This window comes from Diadema antillarum, unplaced genomic scaffold (genome assembly GCF_040938485.1).
Source record: "Diadema antillarum isolate AM-2024a unplaced genomic scaffold, OU_Dant_1.0 seq00001629_RagTag, whole genome shotgun sequence".
Classification (NCBI taxonomy): Eukaryota; Metazoa; Echinodermata; class Echinoidea; order Diadematoida; family Diadematidae; genus Diadema; species Diadema antillarum.
In genome coordinates, this window is record NW_027272338.1 from 198,860 (window position 1) to 218,584 (window position 19,725).

Genomic DNA, 19,725 nt, shown 5'->3' on the forward strand with positions numbered 1-19,725 from the left:
CAGCGTCTCCTTCACATTGCTATGAGAAATCAGTATGTTTCATAGGTTGTCTGTCCGTCCGTCCAATTATTTTGTTCTCTTCAGCCATCAAATTTCAAATGCGTTTGTTACTCTACTACGGAAACAAAAACCTTATTGTCCATTGTTAGATATTAGTCTATTTCTTTATAGCGAAACAAGTAAGGTTGCACATTGTTCTATTTAAACACTATTTTCTGTGTATTTTATAGTATATTTGTAATTCATTTATAAATATGCAGACGTCAGCTCGTCAGGATATCTTCGATGCCATGTAGCCAAGTTTCATGCGACATCTGTACAATGAAATAAGAAAGAAAGCGAACAATACAACAATTATGATTTAATATAACCATTGGCACACAACTCTCAATATTTTCATTGTTAAATCAGTTTTAGTTGCTGCAGTCTGCGTTGTACATTTTTTATGTTTTTATTGATTTTCATGATTCATAGGACAACAACAATCAGATATAAAATTACAGCTTAGATTTACTCAACAGCATTGCTACCCACTAAACATTAGATTTATTTTAGCGAATTTCAGCCTGTGGTAGAAATTATTAAGACACTTCCTTTTTTTTTTCTTTCTAGAACTGTCGTGGTATCTCGGTAGAGTATTCCACATGAGTAGCAGTTATAATCGGTACCGAAAACTTTGCTTTTCTGTTGATGCTTTTCTCTTGCCTATCATTATTCAACGTCAATAGCAACTTGAGTCAGTCTGACTAGATTAAAGTTACCACGAATATCACGAATACGTACATGTAGGCTTCGGAAGAGGTTGTAGCATAATTGATTCTTCTGGCTCCGGCGTCTGTAGGAAAAATAGAATATAAGTTGTCATAAGTGATCATGACCGATGTGATAATGAAAGTAGCAGTTGTAGTAGTAGTAGTTCATAGTAGTATAGTATAGTAGTAGTAGTATTGATGCAACTACTACGTACTACTACTACTACTACTACTACTACTACTGCTGCTACTGCTGCTGCTAAAGATATGAACAATGGTAAACAATAAAATCTTCTTCTTCTTCTTCTTTTGGTTAAGTCTGCCTCCTTCAGTAGGCTGAAGATTCTTGCAGACTGCGTTATTTACATTATAATACAGTTTATTTACAGATATTTACAAGCACATAACAAATTTGAAGAAAATGACTAGCCACTGTGATCAACCGTTAGTCGGTTACGGAATGCTCCCACAGATGCCGCTGAAACAATAATTTCCGATCACCATTTTGCTTATGATAGAAACATCATCTACAATATAAGTAGGCTGCCTATAAAAATAGCAATTGTCATGATAATACGAATCAGGGATGGATAATTAGCCGTGGATCATGTAGAATACCTTGGAACACCCTTATATTCACTCTTATAATAGCATATCTATTATGGTCAACTGTGTGAATGCCCCATATTGGACTAAAATATAAAAGTGCATGAGGTAGTTCCTATTACAATGTACTGTGTTGACGTAAGATCGGCGGTTTGGTCGTTATCACAAAAAACGTGGCGAAAACGACAACAGTAATGTAATGATTATACATACAGTTTTATGGACTGGTCGTTTGAGTGCCCCTTTTTTATGTGTTTGTTTGTCTATGTGCAAGTTTGTTTGTCCGATAATGACTGACCGTATTCCGAATATCTGTGCAGTCTTGGTGTTTGTTTGATTGTTTGTTTTGTTTTGTTTAATTGTTTAGTTGTTTTTGGTTTTTGGTTTCTTTTGTTTCGTTTTTGCAGGATAAGTTTTTATACATCTTTGCACTCACTTTCTGTTTGTTACAAACACGAAGTGCACATCGGTTGTATAATAGCTTGTAAATGTGTGTAAAAGATTGTGGAGATAGTACTCGAACGCATGCATATCCATTCAATAATGGACTGGATCAGCAGTGATCATGGAATATCATTACGCACTTATGATACGACTGATACTATTTTAACATGAAAATTCAATACTTACGATGGAGACATCTTCCACTTTTGAGAACTCCATTTCAAGATCGGCTCCCATAAATGCCAGTCGGACCTGCAACAATGGAAATTTGAACATGAACGATTACACAGTGATATAGGCTCTAGCTCAGTCATCTCAAATATTACATTGAGGAAATACAAGTATGAATACGGTAAATGAAGATGTAAATCAGTAAGACGTATGGTAAGCAGCTACAGAAGGATTTAGAAATGTTTGCAACACTATTAAAGCTTATTGTTTCACCATGGTGTTATTTGTAGTTGGGTATAGATTACCTTAACTTTCCCTCCCTCTCTCTCCATCCACCTATCTATTTATGTTGTTAATTTAGTAAATGTAGCCAGATATCTCTAATTGATGGTTTTGTGTAATATCCAAGTACATTCACACACGAATATTTTGCCATCATATCAATGCATGTAGCACATTCAGTTATATCAAATTTGGAAAAAAAGAACACGTGCAACCCGCAAATCAGTACTTCACAATCAGCCTGTTTATGATTAGTTAGTTCAGGACAGCGCTGTTTCTTTGGTCAATGTTGAATATAGCACGATTGGTGCCAATTCATTACTACACCACAAGTCACAGGAATAATTTTTGTTCAGACATGATGAATAACAATGAATGCATAGAAAACTAATGACCATTCTTTTATTGTGTTGAAACTGATTTAGTTAATTCCTATCGAATCATGCTACACAAATAGTGTGTAGCATGATTCGATAGTGATGAGACAAGTCGACGAGAAACATGTGTTATTACGCATTCTTGGGCAAATATATCAACTGTAAAATCTCACCTCGGGGTTGCACAAGCCATAGAAAATCGCCAAGAATAAGCCCTGAAACAACAAAATTATAATAAAAGTGAAGAAAAGGAGGTTTCAGGCATACATTTACAGCCGGTCATTTGTCACAGGGACTGTAATACATTTTGATCTGTGCATCTTTTATCAATATTATTGTAAAACATCATACAACTGTTTTATTCATACAAGAGCATAATCATCATAACTCTTTTTTTTTTCTTTTTTAAAGCCAATTCTAATGACCTCTAATCTTTGCCGTATACAGGAATTCGGCTGAGAACTGCATTGATTTTGTGCAGCACGTATATGGTCACTCTTGAACCTTAGCTCTATGGATCTGCACTCTCATCCAGCCAATACACAGACGCATCACACACTATCACACACACATACAGAGACAAATCAAAGAATCATGAAAATTGTACCTAATAAAACAGGACAGTTATTGAAAAAATATCAGCGTCTGACACGAGCTCTTGACAGTGACTCAAAACCGAGTGTCTCTCGACTGCCTAAAATGCGTGTACATTGTTTCAAAAACCCATGAAATTAAGTGTATGTACATCCTTTCTTTTGTTTTGTTTTGTTTTTTCATGATTCCTCACATGAACACCCAAAAGTGAAATCAATCAATAATGCGTCCTATAAAGTTCACTGTGAGTGTTGTACATCACATAAAAATTACCAAACGCATAATGGGTAGTCGACAAAACTGAAAAAAAAAATGGTGATTTTAAAACCAGAAACAGGGAAGAAAAAAAAAGAAACACTATACAAATGATAATTGGCATGTTTGAGGCGTGGAGCATGCACACGCTGAACCATCACTACAACACTTTCATAACCTTGTTTTCGCGTTTTAATAAGGACCGTCTGATCTTATAGGTTGACCAAAAAAAAAAAAAAAATGCATTCATACTGCATGGGGCAAATCAGAGCGCAGAAATGCTCTATGTTAGAACCTATCTTATATATAAAAAATATATATCTTTGCAAGCAATTTTGGGGACGTTATCCATCTTACCTGTAACGCGTGCATTGCCGTGTAGCAATACGTGATTTCTATGTACCGGTGGTTGTAGTAAACCTCGACCACGTAGAGTGACCACGTGACCGACATGAATAGGATGGCGAGAACGGTCGCCCTTAGACTGGCCCTACAGTTACATTGAAGCAAGCAAACAATCAATGTAATTATAATGAGAAGAAAATGATAGAAATCATTACTTCTTGAAAGTAGAAAATAACAGAAATTCATTACTTCTTGAAAGTACCGTTTAATCATTTACTTACAAGATACCAAAATACGATGTAGAAGGATGACCAATTGGAAAACGAAAAAACAAGAGGGGATGACAATGCAGGTAAAGATGTCCAACATCTTTTATTTTTGTGATAATAACAAAAATATCCTTCATATGAATAAGATAAGATGGTTTCAAATTCTTGTTCTAATCCGTACTGTATTTTTTTTAAAGTTTAATTGATTGATAATGTCATACACACTGTACAGACTTCTCACTAATTCACTGAGTGAAGCCTAGCATCATCTGCAAAGGGTGGTGAGAGTGATTGTGATAAAATCCATCATCATTCCAACAGCACCGCGTATGCCTTGTTGAATTCGTTATCGTTACATTGATTTTAGTACTGAAATGTCAAAGTAAAGGTCAAAGTAAGTTTTAAGGCAAACACAGAACCCACATAAGTTAAATCACAATCGTGTCGGAAGCAAAAATCCTCTAAAGACCCACTCATGATCACAAACGAAGGAAAATATTTCAAGGTACAAGAGCGATGCATCAGTTAAAGAATGGGATAGCTAGCGTGATATCGATCACTTTCGACCGCAATAAGGCGCCATTCCATTTAAAGGAGTAAAAGGTGGGAAAAAAAAGGAGAAATGAAATGCACGACAGTGATTGACAGGGTTTATAATACTGTCGACAACAACAACAACAACAATAGTAATAATAGAAATAAAATAATGCTGATAATGATGATGATGATGATAATAATAATAATAATAATAACAACAATAATAATAATAATAACAATGATGATAATAATAATAATAATAATAATAATAATAATAATAATAATAATGATAATAACAATAATGATAATGATAATGATATAATAAAAAGAAGAAAAACTTACGCCCTGGATTTCAGCAAGTCTGATCGTCTTGCTTCCTTCGTCGTACTATTCCGATGCACTGCTATGGCGATGAGAGCAGCAATCTATAGAAACCGGGCAAAATAATAAAGCAGAAAATGACATGTTGATTTACAATAAACAATGATTTGCTCTGCTCACAATCGTGACAATGGCAATGAGAATTTTGCAAATATATAATATCAAGTTGAAAATTTCATATCCTGTTTGCGTGCGTGCGTGTCTTATCTATTCAATTCACATTTAGCACTTAATTTGACACAGCACATCAGACATTGTTATGTTCAGGTTTTTTTTTTTTTCACATTGATGCGTTGTAAGGTCTACTGTGTCGACATCAGCAACTTTTAAGGAAAAGTCCATACTTTTCTAATGATGTTAGTTGCAAAGAGTAACAATCAATAGAACTGCAGTCAAATTCATTAACTTGATCCAATCGTCTTCTTTTAAAACAGTATCTGTAAATCACCATGGCTTCACAAGAAGTGTATCGTCTGTATGCAAAGGTTTTCTACAAAGCGCGTGCAAGGAAAAAATAAAAGACAGGTTGTCAATCAAATGTGATTTGCAGTATCACGCCCACATACTTCTCGTTCTCCTTCTTCTTATTTCATTTCTTTTTTAAGTCACTGATACAAAGTTCCATCACTCACCAACATCATCCCCAAACTTGTGCCAAAGAAAACCCAGAGCGCGTTGTCTTCAAACGTAATCCAGCATCTGATAGATAAGACCACACATTTTGTTAGATATCATTAAAAATTGCAGTATGTCCTTCTCTTCTACCAACTGCCGTCAAAGATATTACAACTTCCAGGTTCAAGGCTGTTCGATTAATCATAATTCCTTATGAATGGAGTTATTCTATCTTACTATGACTCATAAGACATTCCAACCGTGGGAAAATGATATCATATCAAAATAAAGGAATAAATAAATAAATAGATAAAATTAGCAGCTAAAATGACACATTAGTAATAATCATGATAATGTTTCAGCTGACATAAATGAATATTACCATATAGATCAGCGGTATTCTTTTCATTGATGACCTTTTACAGAATATATGGATATTAACAGAGACGGTGTGGTAAAGACAGTCGAATTGTTAAGATACTGTGATAAGAATGTTGACGAAGAAACACATATGGAAATAGAAACCGACAAAATGGGAAAAAATATTGTTACTTACTTCTCTGTGACACCGTATCCGTTGTACGTACGAGCAAATGAAACACCAACAACCATCAAAGGAATACCTGAAAGACAAAATGTAAATCTGAGAATACATTGACACTTTCTGTGCCAGTGTCTTTGGACAGTGTGTACAATGCTATGAGATTTTCTGTGCGAATCGGCACTCAACACACACAAAATATTGATAGACACCCTCTCACGTGTCTTTAATTTCCTTCCTTTGTTATTGCTGACAAAAAAAGGATATTCAATGTATAAACCAAGATGAAATTTATTTGTGAGACAAGAACTTCATTGCCCTGCCTCATTTGCATAGTGACAATATCCGATATTATACTATAGTGAGAAAACGTGTGAAATTTATCAATTCTGTAATTTTATAACATATTTGAAATTGTCAACGTTTTGTTTTACATGGGAAAGTTCAAGCAAGCAAATAAACAAACAAATAACGGAACTTCTGTAAATTCATGGTTTGCCCACATACCAAACTAGAAACGCATTTAATCTTTTGCATATTTTGCATATTTTATTTCTTGTTGCTTGAATGTTAGTTTGGGCATCATGAATCATAAAAGCTTGTGTCTGCAAGCTAAAGACCAGAAATAGGTTGTACATTATTATTGTTTTGCTCACCCCACGCAATGAGGAAGTAGTATCTGAATTTTTCCTTGAATGGGATGTCCTTGGGATTTTTGACTTCGACCCAGAGATGAAAAGACTGCATGATGATCCAGGAGAACACGCCCACGTAGAAGTACTCCATCACACACGCCACTGCCTTGCACGAAACCTTTATGATGCAAAGAAGAAGATACAAAAAATAAGAGATAGAAAGGTAGACAGATAGATAATAGCAAGAGAAGATAGAGATCCTCATCCTTATCGGACGATCTTGCCTCATCGGATTATCGCCCGACATTTCTGACACTGGCCTGATAGTGGACCAACACAAGTCGGATTCAGCAGACTGCGACCTGATACACTTCGGTTGGTGGCCGGAAACAAAACATTTGCTTTCAACGAGTGATCGATGAGAAAAAAAAACCAGTTCCATTATCTAAATCCTGCTTAACTGAAGTTAGCACTCGAATGGATTTGTGAGTCGGCACAAGTAGGCCTACTTCAACGGCTATATAGATTTAATCTATCGGTTTCTATATATATGTATGATAGATAGTTGGCCATTGATTTGGTACTTCACATCTTATTTCTGAACAGAGACAACAAAACAACGTCTAAAACTAAAGGAGCTAAGATGCCGCAAAATGCTTTCGCTGTTTTTTTCTCTCTCTTTTTTTTTTTTTTTTTGGGGGGGGGGGGGGGGGGGGAAGGGTACAACCAGAAAGAAAAATAAAAGTTGAGAAGGCAAGGAGCTACAACCTTACCAAGCTTCATCGATCACCTGAAGAGCAGGCCGACTTAAAAAAACAAAAAATACAACAGCAGACAATACAGAGCATGAATATATTGTGCAAAAGAAAAATTTCACACAGGTAAATAAAGGCCCTACTTCCGTTTTCAAAACACATGGGTGTCTAACGTAACGTAAGAAATAATGACGAATGATCTTACCCAGTCAAGGTTTGAAAGGAAGTCGATAACCACGACAGTGATCTCGGCGAAGAGCATGGACAGTAGCATGTTGATATGGATGGCGTTGCGAAGCGTGCGGATGTCACTGCGGAGAGGAACGGTAAAAAAAAAATAAATAAATAAAAAATCAGACGCACCGCGAAACAAGAGAGAGAGCTAGGACGCCCTCACCATCTTGACCCATGACAAAAGGATAACCTTCTATAAAATCTTCACGTCCTTGACAAATTTTGCCGCAGAAATTATCAGTTTGCGCTCTTCAAATTAGTAACTCTGAATTCAACTCCGTATATGATATGATATCATGGGAGATAAATGATTGGAAAAAGACGAGACAGAACTGATTAACTCTGTAGGATCTTCACTAATCTGAAAAATACTAAAAATACCGATTTGACAGAACTATCAACTTGAATCTTGTAAAGTGTGTTACCAACTTTTTTTGTCTATGATCAGTTGTAAATCTAGTAATTAGAAGTTCTGTAACCGAGATGGTATAGGCTACTTGAGACAAAAATTTTGCCAAAAATGAAGTAGAAAATGTAGTTCTAGCCTTTAAAACACTCTCAATAAATTTAACAAATTATAATAGAAAATACCCATGAAACCATAAAAATGTGGTTTCTGTGACTTGATTGGTTAAAGAATACTTATCCTCAAAATAATGATTATTTGAATATTCTGAGTTAGAGTGAAGAATGACGTAGTTACTTTCGATTAACACACAATTTACACTAACTTATTCCGTACTGTTCTTGCTTATATGAAATGTGAATCCTCTTGCCTTTTGTCTTTGTTTTTTAACCGTGTTTATGTTTTGGTCACGACAGAAACTTACTGGGCTTGATTGCTAGGACCATCTAAAACTTCTCCATCTTATAAATGCTTATCCTTTCTTTGAGTTGGTATTCAAGGAAAATGAGACGCATTTGACTTGTTTAATTAGGTCGCTAGTGATAATGAATAAGATTCAGAAGGAGAAGAAACAAAAAGAAGAGGGAGAATAAGTGGAAAAGAATGAAAAGAAAAAGGATGAATTTAGCAGAAGAAGGAGAAGTATTGGGGATAATTTCAAATGGGGTGGGAGTCCCTACTGTTCTTTACCTGTTACTGGGCCTACATGTATCTGTATCACAGGAAATGAATGTAAACCTTCATGAATGATACTCACGGCACTGTCACAATGACGATGATGAGGAAGATGATAGCAATGATGGAGATGCCCAACCCTCCCCACGTGATGTACTTCAAGTAGGTGTCGTGAATAGAAACCACCTGGGAAATGATAAAAGACATAATAACATTGCATTCCGAAAGGTTGCAAAGTGATAAGGAGGAGCTACTAAGCAAAATCATATCAGTCTTATACAAGTGCTCACATACACTTAATAAGCGCATTTATAGATTTAATCATTCATTGATATCTATTTGGCAACATCATGGGTGCAACTGATTGACAAATTGCCCTACATCGACGTAAATAAGCACTGAATTGATCAGTGCTTTAGTAGTAGCCATGATAAAAGAAGTCATAGCGTACGTACTCGCGCATGATTCGAAACTACGACCTCCTGATCTCCGGACAGGCGTCATCTCCCCAAGACCACCGAGCTCCAGCCCGACAGCAAGTGTTGGTTCTAATCCTTACAGCATGCAGCGGGTACTGCGTAATTATTCAAATTCATGAAATTCTTCCGTCGAGAGGTTTTTATGCAACTGATTGACAAATTGCTCTACAATTAGTAGAATACATAAACATAACATTCATACAAAATAATGTTCACACGCATTACGTAATAAATAGGGACAAAACAAGTATAATGATTTCAATTCTGGTGCTATTTCTATCACAAGCATCAAGGCTATTGATCCCGACAAATAGTTCACTACTTGTGTTCTGAAATTACGGATGTCCTGTGTAAATAGTCGATCAGTTTTTCATACACCAATTTTTCAAGGGAAAATTTGACATCTCTTTCAAATGGAGGCACTCTAACCACAAATCATCTTATACCGATTCTGATGTATCAATGTGATCTGAATGTCAGTGAGCTTTTCTTTTTTTCAAGGGTCATCCGCCAGCCAGCTCTATAAGCTAACCGCAAGAAAGGTTTGAAGGTGCATATTAACCCTTTCTCAACCAATGGGCCAAATGAGCACAACTTTTACACGCACACTTATGGACAGGAAATAAGTGTGCCACACACAGAGGGTTAAAGTACTAGTAGTCGACAACTTACCACAGGGTCTTTATCCTGGAACATGATTGCAAAGTGGGTGAGATGATCGGAGTGGCAGGTGGTAAAAGAGGAGTTATTCTCTTCCATGGTCAACCCTCGCATACTCCACGCCCCTTCCTTCGTGTAACTGCAGAGAAAAATGAAGCGAGTATAAGAAACTTTTAGTGACTTGACAATCAATAGACAAACATGAACATGGTGTTACGATATGAGCGGTTTGAAGAGTGTAAGAGAAGAAATGTTTAGAGTTATAGACACCCCTTCCATTTTTACTCAATGTCTACTCCTGGTCCTGGGTGCATCTGATTACTTTATTTGTAGAAATAGACAAAGAATCTAGGACTAAGACCAGAGCGATTGTCATATAATATTATGCATTTAATACATGTGTCTACTCTTGTTTAATCTTCGAAATAAATCGTTTAAAGCACTCTTACTAGAAATTTTGATATACGTGACTGTATAACTGCTATTGTTGGATATACAGCGACCTTCTACTTAGCGAAGTTTCTCCATTTAGCGAGTGTAGCATGCCGTGAAACTGAAGACTGAAGTGGCATCTCATGTTTGAGAGAGAGAGAAAAAAAAAGGGGGGGGGGGGTTACCTAAAAATGTTGGCAAAGTCAGTTTGTTTGTTTGTTCATTCATTTCCATCTGAGAAGATGGATAGTGGCTGGATAATGGCTGAATAGTCCATATTCAGCTACTCTAAGCTGGTCTTCCATGGGGTCCAGTTGGATGTGAGGTGGGACCACTTCACCGGGTTTAAGCACCCTGCACTTTGCGATGAATGAATGAAGCGGGATCTTTTACGTGCATCAGGGGCGGATCCAGGAATTCTGTAAAGGGGTGGCGTGACTAATGTTCTTGGTGCCACTTCCGGGTTTTATTTCATTTTTTTTTATTTCTTTTGTTTTTAACGACAAATAAAGGGGGGGGGGGGTGCGCCGGTTGCGCCCCCTCTGGATCCGCCACTGTGCATGAGTTGTGACTCTCTCGTACACGGGACCTCTATTATATGTCATATCCGAGGGACAGAGTGTTTTGCCTCTTGCTAGAGGGGACGGTATGTTTACACACAACATTGCTCAGTCCAGTCTCGGGTTCGAACCCGGGTCCTTAGGATCGTGAGGCAGACTCGCTACCGACTGAGCCAACTCACCGCCCTTCAAAGGAACTATACAGTCAGAACAAATCCTCAGAAATTAAATGACTGACTATACTGCAAGTTAAGGTCATACTTACGGGACTGTGAAATCCCAGAAGACGCAAAAGGCTTTTTCCTTGGATGTCAGGGTCTGCGAGAAATATTTGGAGGAAGCACAAAGAGTGGAAACGATGTGAGTTTACGACTTTTTTTTTCTTGTACATTATGTTTAGTTTCGGCATATTGAGTAAATTAGTAATGGTCTTAAGTATAATGTTTATGTGTTAAACTTGTAATTTCCACTACATAACAAACACCCAAACCCAGATTCTCGAAAATGTCTTCAAATAAATTCGAAGATATAGATAACGATCTAAATTCCAAATTGACATTATTTATATACTGTTGTATTTTTAGCATTTGTTTCAAAAGGCGAAATCTAAATCCATACTATTGAAATGTAAATTGGGTATTATAAACCAACTTCTGGAATTCCATCGCTAGAGATCTGACAGGCAATTTAATGTTGTTTTATCTATCACAATTAACACTATCATAGATTCTCAATAATGATTTATTATAGAATAAGTGGATATAAAAGATCTCGTTACCTCTTTATGTTCCATCTGGAGCACGATTGGATTGTACAAGTTCTTCCGTAGTTCTGGCTCCACTCGCAGATACATTATACGACTACCCACCTTCAGCGAATCCTTGTAAAGTTCCCTGAAAACAAAAGAAGGGAGATATTCAAAGTTACTGTACTTCTTCTTCTTGTCCAGACCATACAGGGGATAGTTTGCTAGATGGCTGCGCAAGACAAAACTACTTGTAAATGTTATGGCATTGCTCAACATATTTATTATCGATACATATATTTTTTTCTCCCAGAGACAGAAGCTGTTTATATCTTTATGGTTACATAATTATGATCTTTGACAACTCTTTATTATTCTTGACCGTTTAGACTTGGGGAATGATTAATATGAGATCTGGATATTATCCAAACAATTTGTGCTCTTAAGAGCAAACACAGAAGTGTGTGGGCTTGCTCTGCCAGTGATGTGTATGACATTGTAAAACAATGTAAGATGAGATTAGTCTTCGTCCTTAAGTTATATTTGCTTTTGTTTTAGTCAACATATTTAACGATCCTTAGCACTTTTTAAAAGAATACTCTTCTTTTGTCTACTTACTCTTCCATGGTTTCCAACGGGATGATCTCATATAGGGTGTCAAAGAGGATTCCAACCATGGTTATTTCTCCGTTGTTTTCTGCGAAGAGGGAAAGAAAGAAAGTCATACGAGATCAGCAGTTTTCTTTGACCGTTAGCCAGTTGCTATGTAATAAGCAATTAACATTCAATGTCAATATAAAACGTTGATGTAGAGTCTAACAAACTTTTGTCTGAACATCAAGAAAGTGACCATCATCATTGCGGCGCTGTAACTTAAACATAAGACAATTGTGGTAATGACTGATGTGCAAGGAAATATTCATCTTGCAACAAAAGTGACAGATCAATAGATTTTGAAACAACCTGATTAAGAGTCCTGCGCAGTTGAGTCAAAGCATCATGATTGCAGCATTTGCACGAATCCAATTTAACACTCTAAAAAAAAAAAAATCCGGGTCAGAACTGACCCGGAACCGGGTTCGTTGGGGTCACACCCCGTTCCGGATAAAAAATGACTTGGAATTTGGTCATGAAGACCCGGAATGGGGTCACCCTGACCCAATTCATGACTCTGAATGGGGTACCCTATTCCTTGTCATTTATGACCCGGAACAAGGTGTGACCTCAACGGGCCCTTTCCGGGTCAGTCCTGACTCGGATGTTTTAAGAGTGAAGGAATGAAGGAACAAATCCAACGACAGGAATAGAAGATTCAGTGACATTTTGATCATAAAAAGTTACAATCAATTTACGCTCCTAAATCTGATCTCCCTCCTTAGCACCATTCCTCCCGTTCATGATGTATTCATCACCGTCACAGACCTATGTTCGGAACTGGTTATTTGCAGCAGCGAAATACGTCAGAGATCTAACCATCAACTTAGTGTCGACAAGATTATTATCATTGTCGTCATCATCTTCAGCAGCATGATAACACAAATTATGACAAAAGTGCGAATATTATATGTTCGACTGGACCTACTTCTGAAAATCACGGAGAGAACAATCACGATACTCTTTTCTCCATGATTTCCACAATTAAATCCAGTCGAACAGATTAAATTACGCACTTTAATCATACTACCTAGATGAATAAAAATCTTCATACTACAACATGTACGCAATCTATAACACAAATTATGATTGTGACTATTATGTTGCTAAGTGGGTTATCATCACCATCATCACCATCATCACCATCATCATCATCTTCATCATCATCACCATCATCATTATCGTCATCACTATCACTATCATCATCACCACCATCATCATCATTATCATTGTCACCATCATCATCATCTTCACCATCATAGTCATCATCATCACCATCATCATCACCATCACCATTATCATCATCATCATCAATACCATCATTGTCGTCATCATCCTTGTGAGATTTCAGATGTTAAATATTTGATATTCGGTGATTTCAAATTCTTACTTCTCGAAGCAGGAATGTAGTCATAGATGTTCTGGGGCAGCTGAATGTAGTCCGTAGGGTAGTTCCATGACTCGTTAAAAGCCTGAATTCGGGGATCGTAATAGTTCGGGAACGTGTACACACTCCCAGGAACAACAGCGTCGGCCATAAAGCGCTCAATTTGGACGACTGGACGAAAACACAAAACAACAACAAAGGTATTCTAGTCACAGGCAATTCAGAAATAAGATCTCAAGATTTCCAATATTACTTCACACTATTCAAACTGTCTAGTCATTGATGCTATCTCCATAGTAAAGTCATTCTGCAAGACATAATAAAAAGTGGCCAAAATGATAGCGATATACACTAGGCAGTGTTTTACTAAACTGTATTATGTCTATTTGCACACCAGTATCATCGGGATCAAAAAGAGTAGCTTTGTGCTCATCGAATATGCGTTCATTTTCCACAATATTAGGCCATACTCAATGTTGATTTGACAGTCACTATACATACTGTTGTTTACCGTCGTGTAGCTGAGTCAATCTAAACATAAAGACTGTGACTCTTCATATATTGATATTACTCATCAACTTTCCATTTCAGATCCCTTCAAGAAATGCCTTCCACATCTCACTGAAGAAGACAATTCCCCATGCGCGGTAGCACATACCTATGTTGTCTGAGACGATGGTAATGTTGACGTCACTTCGAGTCCCGTTGACTCCCTCAATGTACTTCGCCATGGACATGAGATAACTCTCCAGCTGGGAAGCCAGACTGAGGGCGCTATTCGGACTGTAGGCCCCTCGACGACGCCGAGTCTGAAGGTAAACACCAAAACAAACATACAAACACGCAAATGAATAAGAAATGGTTAGAAAAATAACGGAATCAAGCTTGCTATTACAATTTTGCGCAGTGCGAGAAGACGATGTAACTGTTTACGGCACACTCAGCTTGACAGAAAGGAGCGTCTTTTACAATGTGTGTTTATTATATTTGTCAAATGTTTGTTACACTGACAACTATGACAAGACCAGCAACCGTTAGTTTGCACGGGGCACATTATCAAGTTGATATGACCTCCTACCATCATATAAAAAAATGCTTTTATAGTTTGCAAGATGTCAGACTATTGCAAAGTCATTTAACTCTTTTCGACAATTTCGAAACAATTTAATCGTAACCAGAAACTGTAGAAATATTTTTTCGTGCCTGTTTTACCTTCTTGACGGACACGATATAATCAAATTTGTGCTGCATTTCCTCTCAATGATATCACATTTTGTCTGGAAATAACCCTGAGAGGAGGTTTTCATACACTATAGTGCCAAGCCCTGGAGCCAAGATACTGGAAAAAAATATCACAAAAGGATAATTACTATTGTGTATTATTCATTCAGACATCATGTCGTGAATGACAGATTTGACTTCTTTACGTATACACGTCTGTACGTCGAACTCTCCTCAGTCAACACTTCAAAATATTGGATATATGGATACATGCAGAGTTGGTGATGGTCATTAGGAGTAAGTGATATGAATTTAATACATCATTTATAGTGTTCTTCTAGCCATAACCAGTTTCCTTAATTATCATGCTGTGTAAGTTTACAAAATGATTTTTGTTTGTCTTCACTGTACTTATATGATGTGAATATACCATTTTCACATTGATCTCCTTACCTGATGTATGGTTGTCCATCGTCGGCTGCGACTGCTGTCAAACAGATTGCTGGCAATGTCAAGAAGATCCTGTATGAAGGCAGATAGAAATACAAAACATATATACGATATAGTACATCGACATCATCCACTGTGACACAATGCCAGTAGTTAGCCAAGATACAGAGTACTCAAATCAAACCAGTGTTTCCAGTACCTGTTACATCACAAAGATCGCATTACATCATAGATCTCCCACTACACAAGTGATCCTATTATAACACAGTGTTTCCACTGTAACACTCTGTCTCCACTATAAAATGCGACACAGCGTTGAAAGTATGATCTCAGTGTTCCCTGTGATTCTGAGCCCTGCACTATCAACCACAACACTATGCCACAGTTCACCACCACACCAGAGCTCAACAAGTGCCACGTGAGTGTTTCTACATCTTAGAATTTCAATGGTACCCTGTTGTCCCAAGGAACTCCTCGGACCGCGTATTCTGCTAAAAAGTAAAACCGAGTTCAAGTTGGATTTAAAGTGGGTTTAAACATTGGTCTACAGTACAATACGGGCCCTAAAGCACACCAAAGCTCCACTGTGGACAATCAAAGTCTGTTCTCCTCCGAGACCACAGTGTTACCACCCTTACGTGAGGACTTGTTCTTACCTTCATGTCAGTCTCAGCATACGTAGAATCAATAGAGGACGAAAGAGTTCGGGTCAGCGCTTTACTCAGCAGGATAGTGGTCATCTCCATTTCGTCCACGGTCATGTAGGTGCTGCTCACAGTGTAGTTCAGCAGCCTCAGCTTGGCAATCTCGTACACCGTGTCGTCATCAAAGTCCTCGTTCGAAATCTATAACAGTGAGAATAAAAAATGTGACAATATTGACAACAGAAGGAGAAGGAACTGTCAGAAAAACTAGTCATGTCAATGAGATGAATATGGAAGAGAACATACAAAGAAAGGAAAGGAATAAAAGATATAAAGATGAACTACACGATAATGGATACATACGTAAAATAACAACAAAGAAATTTAGGGTGTATGTGGCATGCATCAATTATAATCATGCTACCACTTATCGGACAACAGTTACGTTCAAACGGTGATCTTTAACTTCGAGGATAAGCTAACTTCGAGGATAAGCTCTATGGGGCGCCAAGTGTCGCATGGTCGATTTAGTTACGTAATCAGTCATTTCGACGACTTTCGGAACGAAATCGACCGTGCGAGACTTGGCGCCCCATAGAGCTTATCTGCAAAGCTAGCTTATTCCCAAGGTTAAGGATCGCCGTCTGTACGTGCCTATAGACGGATTCAGTCACCATGATATTTCATTACCTACCACCTACATGACAAAACATTAACATCAGCACAAAGCACATCCGTAACATCGGTGCATTCATGGATTAGTCTCCCTTTGCATGTCATCGCTTTAATTGTATAGAGTAATTAATTTTTCTGAAGGTTTCTTTTGCCCCCCTCCCGATATTATGCAAGAATGTGGTGTGATTAATATTTATAAACTATTGTGGGATGGCGGTACGGCGTAGAGACCATGAATCTCAACAACTATCACAGATCTGGCTCAATGCAAGTGCAGTGCACACAGGTCGACAAGATGGGTTTTAACGGTTTCACGTTGTTACCCTCTAATACTAGTAGTTGTCCACAGCTGTAACCAAGAACTTCATATCAGGTCCCCCAAGAAGGAACCACATGCTCACCACTTGAAAGAACTGGTCCAAGTCTTCGGTACAGTCTGCTAGATGTCGATAGTCGCATTCAATCGTACCGGTCCAAACTTCTAGAGCCGCCAGCTCGTCGTGGTTATCAGTGATGACTGTGGGATAAAGTTTGAGAAATTATGTAAAAATCGAATTTGATGTCAAAGACATTTCCTTTACAGGAAGAACAATGATACGGTGTCAACGGCTTGTTATTACCGTTACAACGTTTAAGGACTATCTTCTTACAAAAAAATAAACATAAGAGCATAGATATAGACTTTATCAAAGATAGTTTCCTGTCTAGAATGGTGATCACTTATCACAATCAAAAACAGATTACCAAACTGCAAGTTGTTATGTTACTCTTTCATAAACTCACCAATCTCGTGACATTCTTCTCCCATCAGAATCTTTGTCAACAGCGGATTTGCCATATCAATCACTTCGTACCAGACAGCGAGGTCGGCGAACTCAGCGCGAAGGTAGCCTTCATTCAAGTCATTCCGCGCTCCCAGTAGCAAATGCGCGTAGGTGTCGTTTCCGCGCGGGCTCCAAGAGTGCGGTGTGGTGACGATGGGCGTGGTCTCGTCGTCCGTCGTCGCGACGAGGATCGCTTGGGGAGTGGTTACTTCTGCGGTGACGCCATCGTCCGTTGCATTCGTCGTGTTGACCGAATTGGTAGTGAAGTCAGCGGTGGTGGTAGGGGGCTGTGTAGTGGTCTCAGCTGTTGTCGTGGGAGCATCCGAGGTCGTAGCATTGTACGTGGAGTTGTACAGGCTCACTGTCGTTGGAGGCGTGTAGTCATCTGTAGGCGGATGCAATGACAAACATAATATATGAGTTCTACCAATTACATACTTAAGGGCCTCTTACTTTTCTATATCACACATTACTTCCGATTATATGGAAACTATGTTGTCCACAACCAACAACAACAACAACAACAACAACAACAACAACAACAACGTCAACAACAATATCAAAATCAAGCAAGGTTTCAGTGCTGTTGTCCTATTTAACGTACATTGGAACACGCCATTCACGTAGACCTTTATGCCGTCACTTGCGTTCCAGGTCAGCGCGAAGTTCGTCCATTCTTCCGGGAAGCTCAGCGGAAAATGACTCTTCCAGCGACGATGCTCCGTTCGAACCTCGACCGTGGTCGTGATGTTGTTGGTGATGATTGAGATCCCAGTGGAATTCTCGTTCTGAGCACCGGAACTGGAAAATCAATCATGGATATGTACGTATTACTGGTTAAACTTGGTAATCATTGTTACCGACACTGAATGCAGTTCATATAAGACTATGGAAGTGCGGAAGCTTGATTGAGGTATCTTGTGTGCGCAAACGTGCAAGCGTGCGCGTTTGTATTTGAGTGTATATGTTAAGCACAGTAGGCCTGCCATTGCTTTATATTCTTATGTGGAACAAAATGAATAAACAAAAAGACTATGAAGTAAAAATGAAGTAAGATATATCAAAAGGGATAAAACCATGTCCCAGGTGCTACTGTGCCAGCAGAAATGTTGTGCCAGATTATAATAATTACACAGTATTTAAAGTTGAAAGGCAACAAGCGTTATCTAATAAACTTCTTGCAAGCTACTGTGATTAAATTGATTTGATGATCTTGACTAATTAAGCTTCCTATTGATTTATTGTCAAAATTTGCATCATCAAAAACCAAGAATCTTTTCGAGGTTTCTTACCTTAATAAGTAGCCTTTCCCTTGTGGATTAGTCATAGGATCGAATATGTTCTCGAAGTCCAGGACGTTGATCCAAAACGAAATAGACACCCCATTTCTACATAAGGCCGGTGAACTCAAACAACTTTCACGGAAACTACCTGTGAGGCGAAAAGGTGTCAAATTGGCTTTGGTCATTAGCAATATCAACTCGTGCTCGAAATTAATATCGTCATCAAATGTCATCATATCTTACATCATTCTAACACCACCAGCAAGCAAGAACATCACCATCACTATGATCCCAATCGTCATCGTCATAATCAACAGTATCATGATCATCGTCATCATCGTCGTTCTCGTCGTTGCCATCCGCTATGCCATCATTGCCAATATGATTAGTTACAATCCTGTCACTACCCCGTCTTGAATCTACATGTACTTTTCAATACACGTATATTTAAACCACCATCTTTGGTATACGGCACTCACCTACATCCACCACACCCTTGCTGTTGTACTGCGGCCAGAGGGACACGCCCCTGCTGTTACCCCCAAATTTCGCCTGACGCTCCACCGGGCTGGTGTCGAACAGTGACACTCCGTCTTCAGCGGAAGTGAGGTTGAAGTGCAGGTCTGGCGTTACGTAACCAGAGCATCCTGAGGGGTGCGGAATAAGACAGAAATACCTTTCCAATTACATCAAAAAGAACAATATAGAGCGACAGAAATAAAACTCCGTCTGTAAACAAATGTCGTAAATTTCGTGCAAACTCGTGTATCACTAAAAGGCACCTCACAACAAATAAAAAAAAATGTGTTCGAACAATCGTCTATACTGCCCATTGTC

General features: G+C 38.2%; 1 protein-coding gene across 1 annotated transcript in view; it reads right to left on the minus strand.

Moving 5' to 3' along the window:
- Nucleotides 1-303: 303 nt before the first annotated feature.
- Nucleotides 304-19,725, minus strand: part of LOC139711242 (uncharacterized) — a 49,942-nt gene continuing 30,520 nt past the window's right edge. Inside the window, exons 25-48 of the mRNA XM_071623158.1 lie at nt 19,368-19,535; nt 18,898-19,036; nt 18,210-18,406; nt 17,565-17,990; nt 17,183-17,298; nt 16,119-16,307; nt 15,466-15,534; nt 14,450-14,600; nt 13,795-13,962; nt 12,369-12,447; nt 11,784-11,898; nt 11,271-11,323; nt 10,026-10,152; nt 8,957-9,060; nt 7,765-7,870; nt 6,826-6,982; nt 6,185-6,251; nt 5,646-5,712; nt 4,975-5,057; nt 3,839-3,971; nt 2,806-2,847; nt 1,989-2,054; nt 784-835; nt 304-314 (exon numbers count right to left, since the gene is read on the minus strand). Coding sequence (XP_071479259.1) covers nt 304-314; nt 784-835; nt 1,989-2,054; nt 2,806-2,847; nt 3,839-3,971; nt 4,975-5,057; nt 5,646-5,712; nt 6,185-6,251; nt 6,826-6,982; nt 7,765-7,870; nt 8,957-9,060; nt 10,026-10,152; nt 11,271-11,323; nt 11,784-11,898; nt 12,369-12,447; nt 13,795-13,962; nt 14,450-14,600; nt 15,466-15,534; nt 16,119-16,307; nt 17,183-17,298; nt 17,565-17,990; nt 18,210-18,406; nt 18,898-19,036; nt 19,368-19,535 — 2,885 coding nt within the window. The remainder of the gene's footprint in view (nt 315-783; nt 836-1,988; nt 2,055-2,805; nt 2,848-3,838; nt 3,972-4,974; nt 5,058-5,645; nt 5,713-6,184; nt 6,252-6,825; nt 6,983-7,764; nt 7,871-8,956; nt 9,061-10,025; nt 10,153-11,270; nt 11,324-11,783; nt 11,899-12,368; nt 12,448-13,794; nt 13,963-14,449; nt 14,601-15,465; nt 15,535-16,118; nt 16,308-17,182; nt 17,299-17,564; nt 17,991-18,209; nt 18,407-18,897; nt 19,037-19,367; nt 19,536-19,725) is intronic.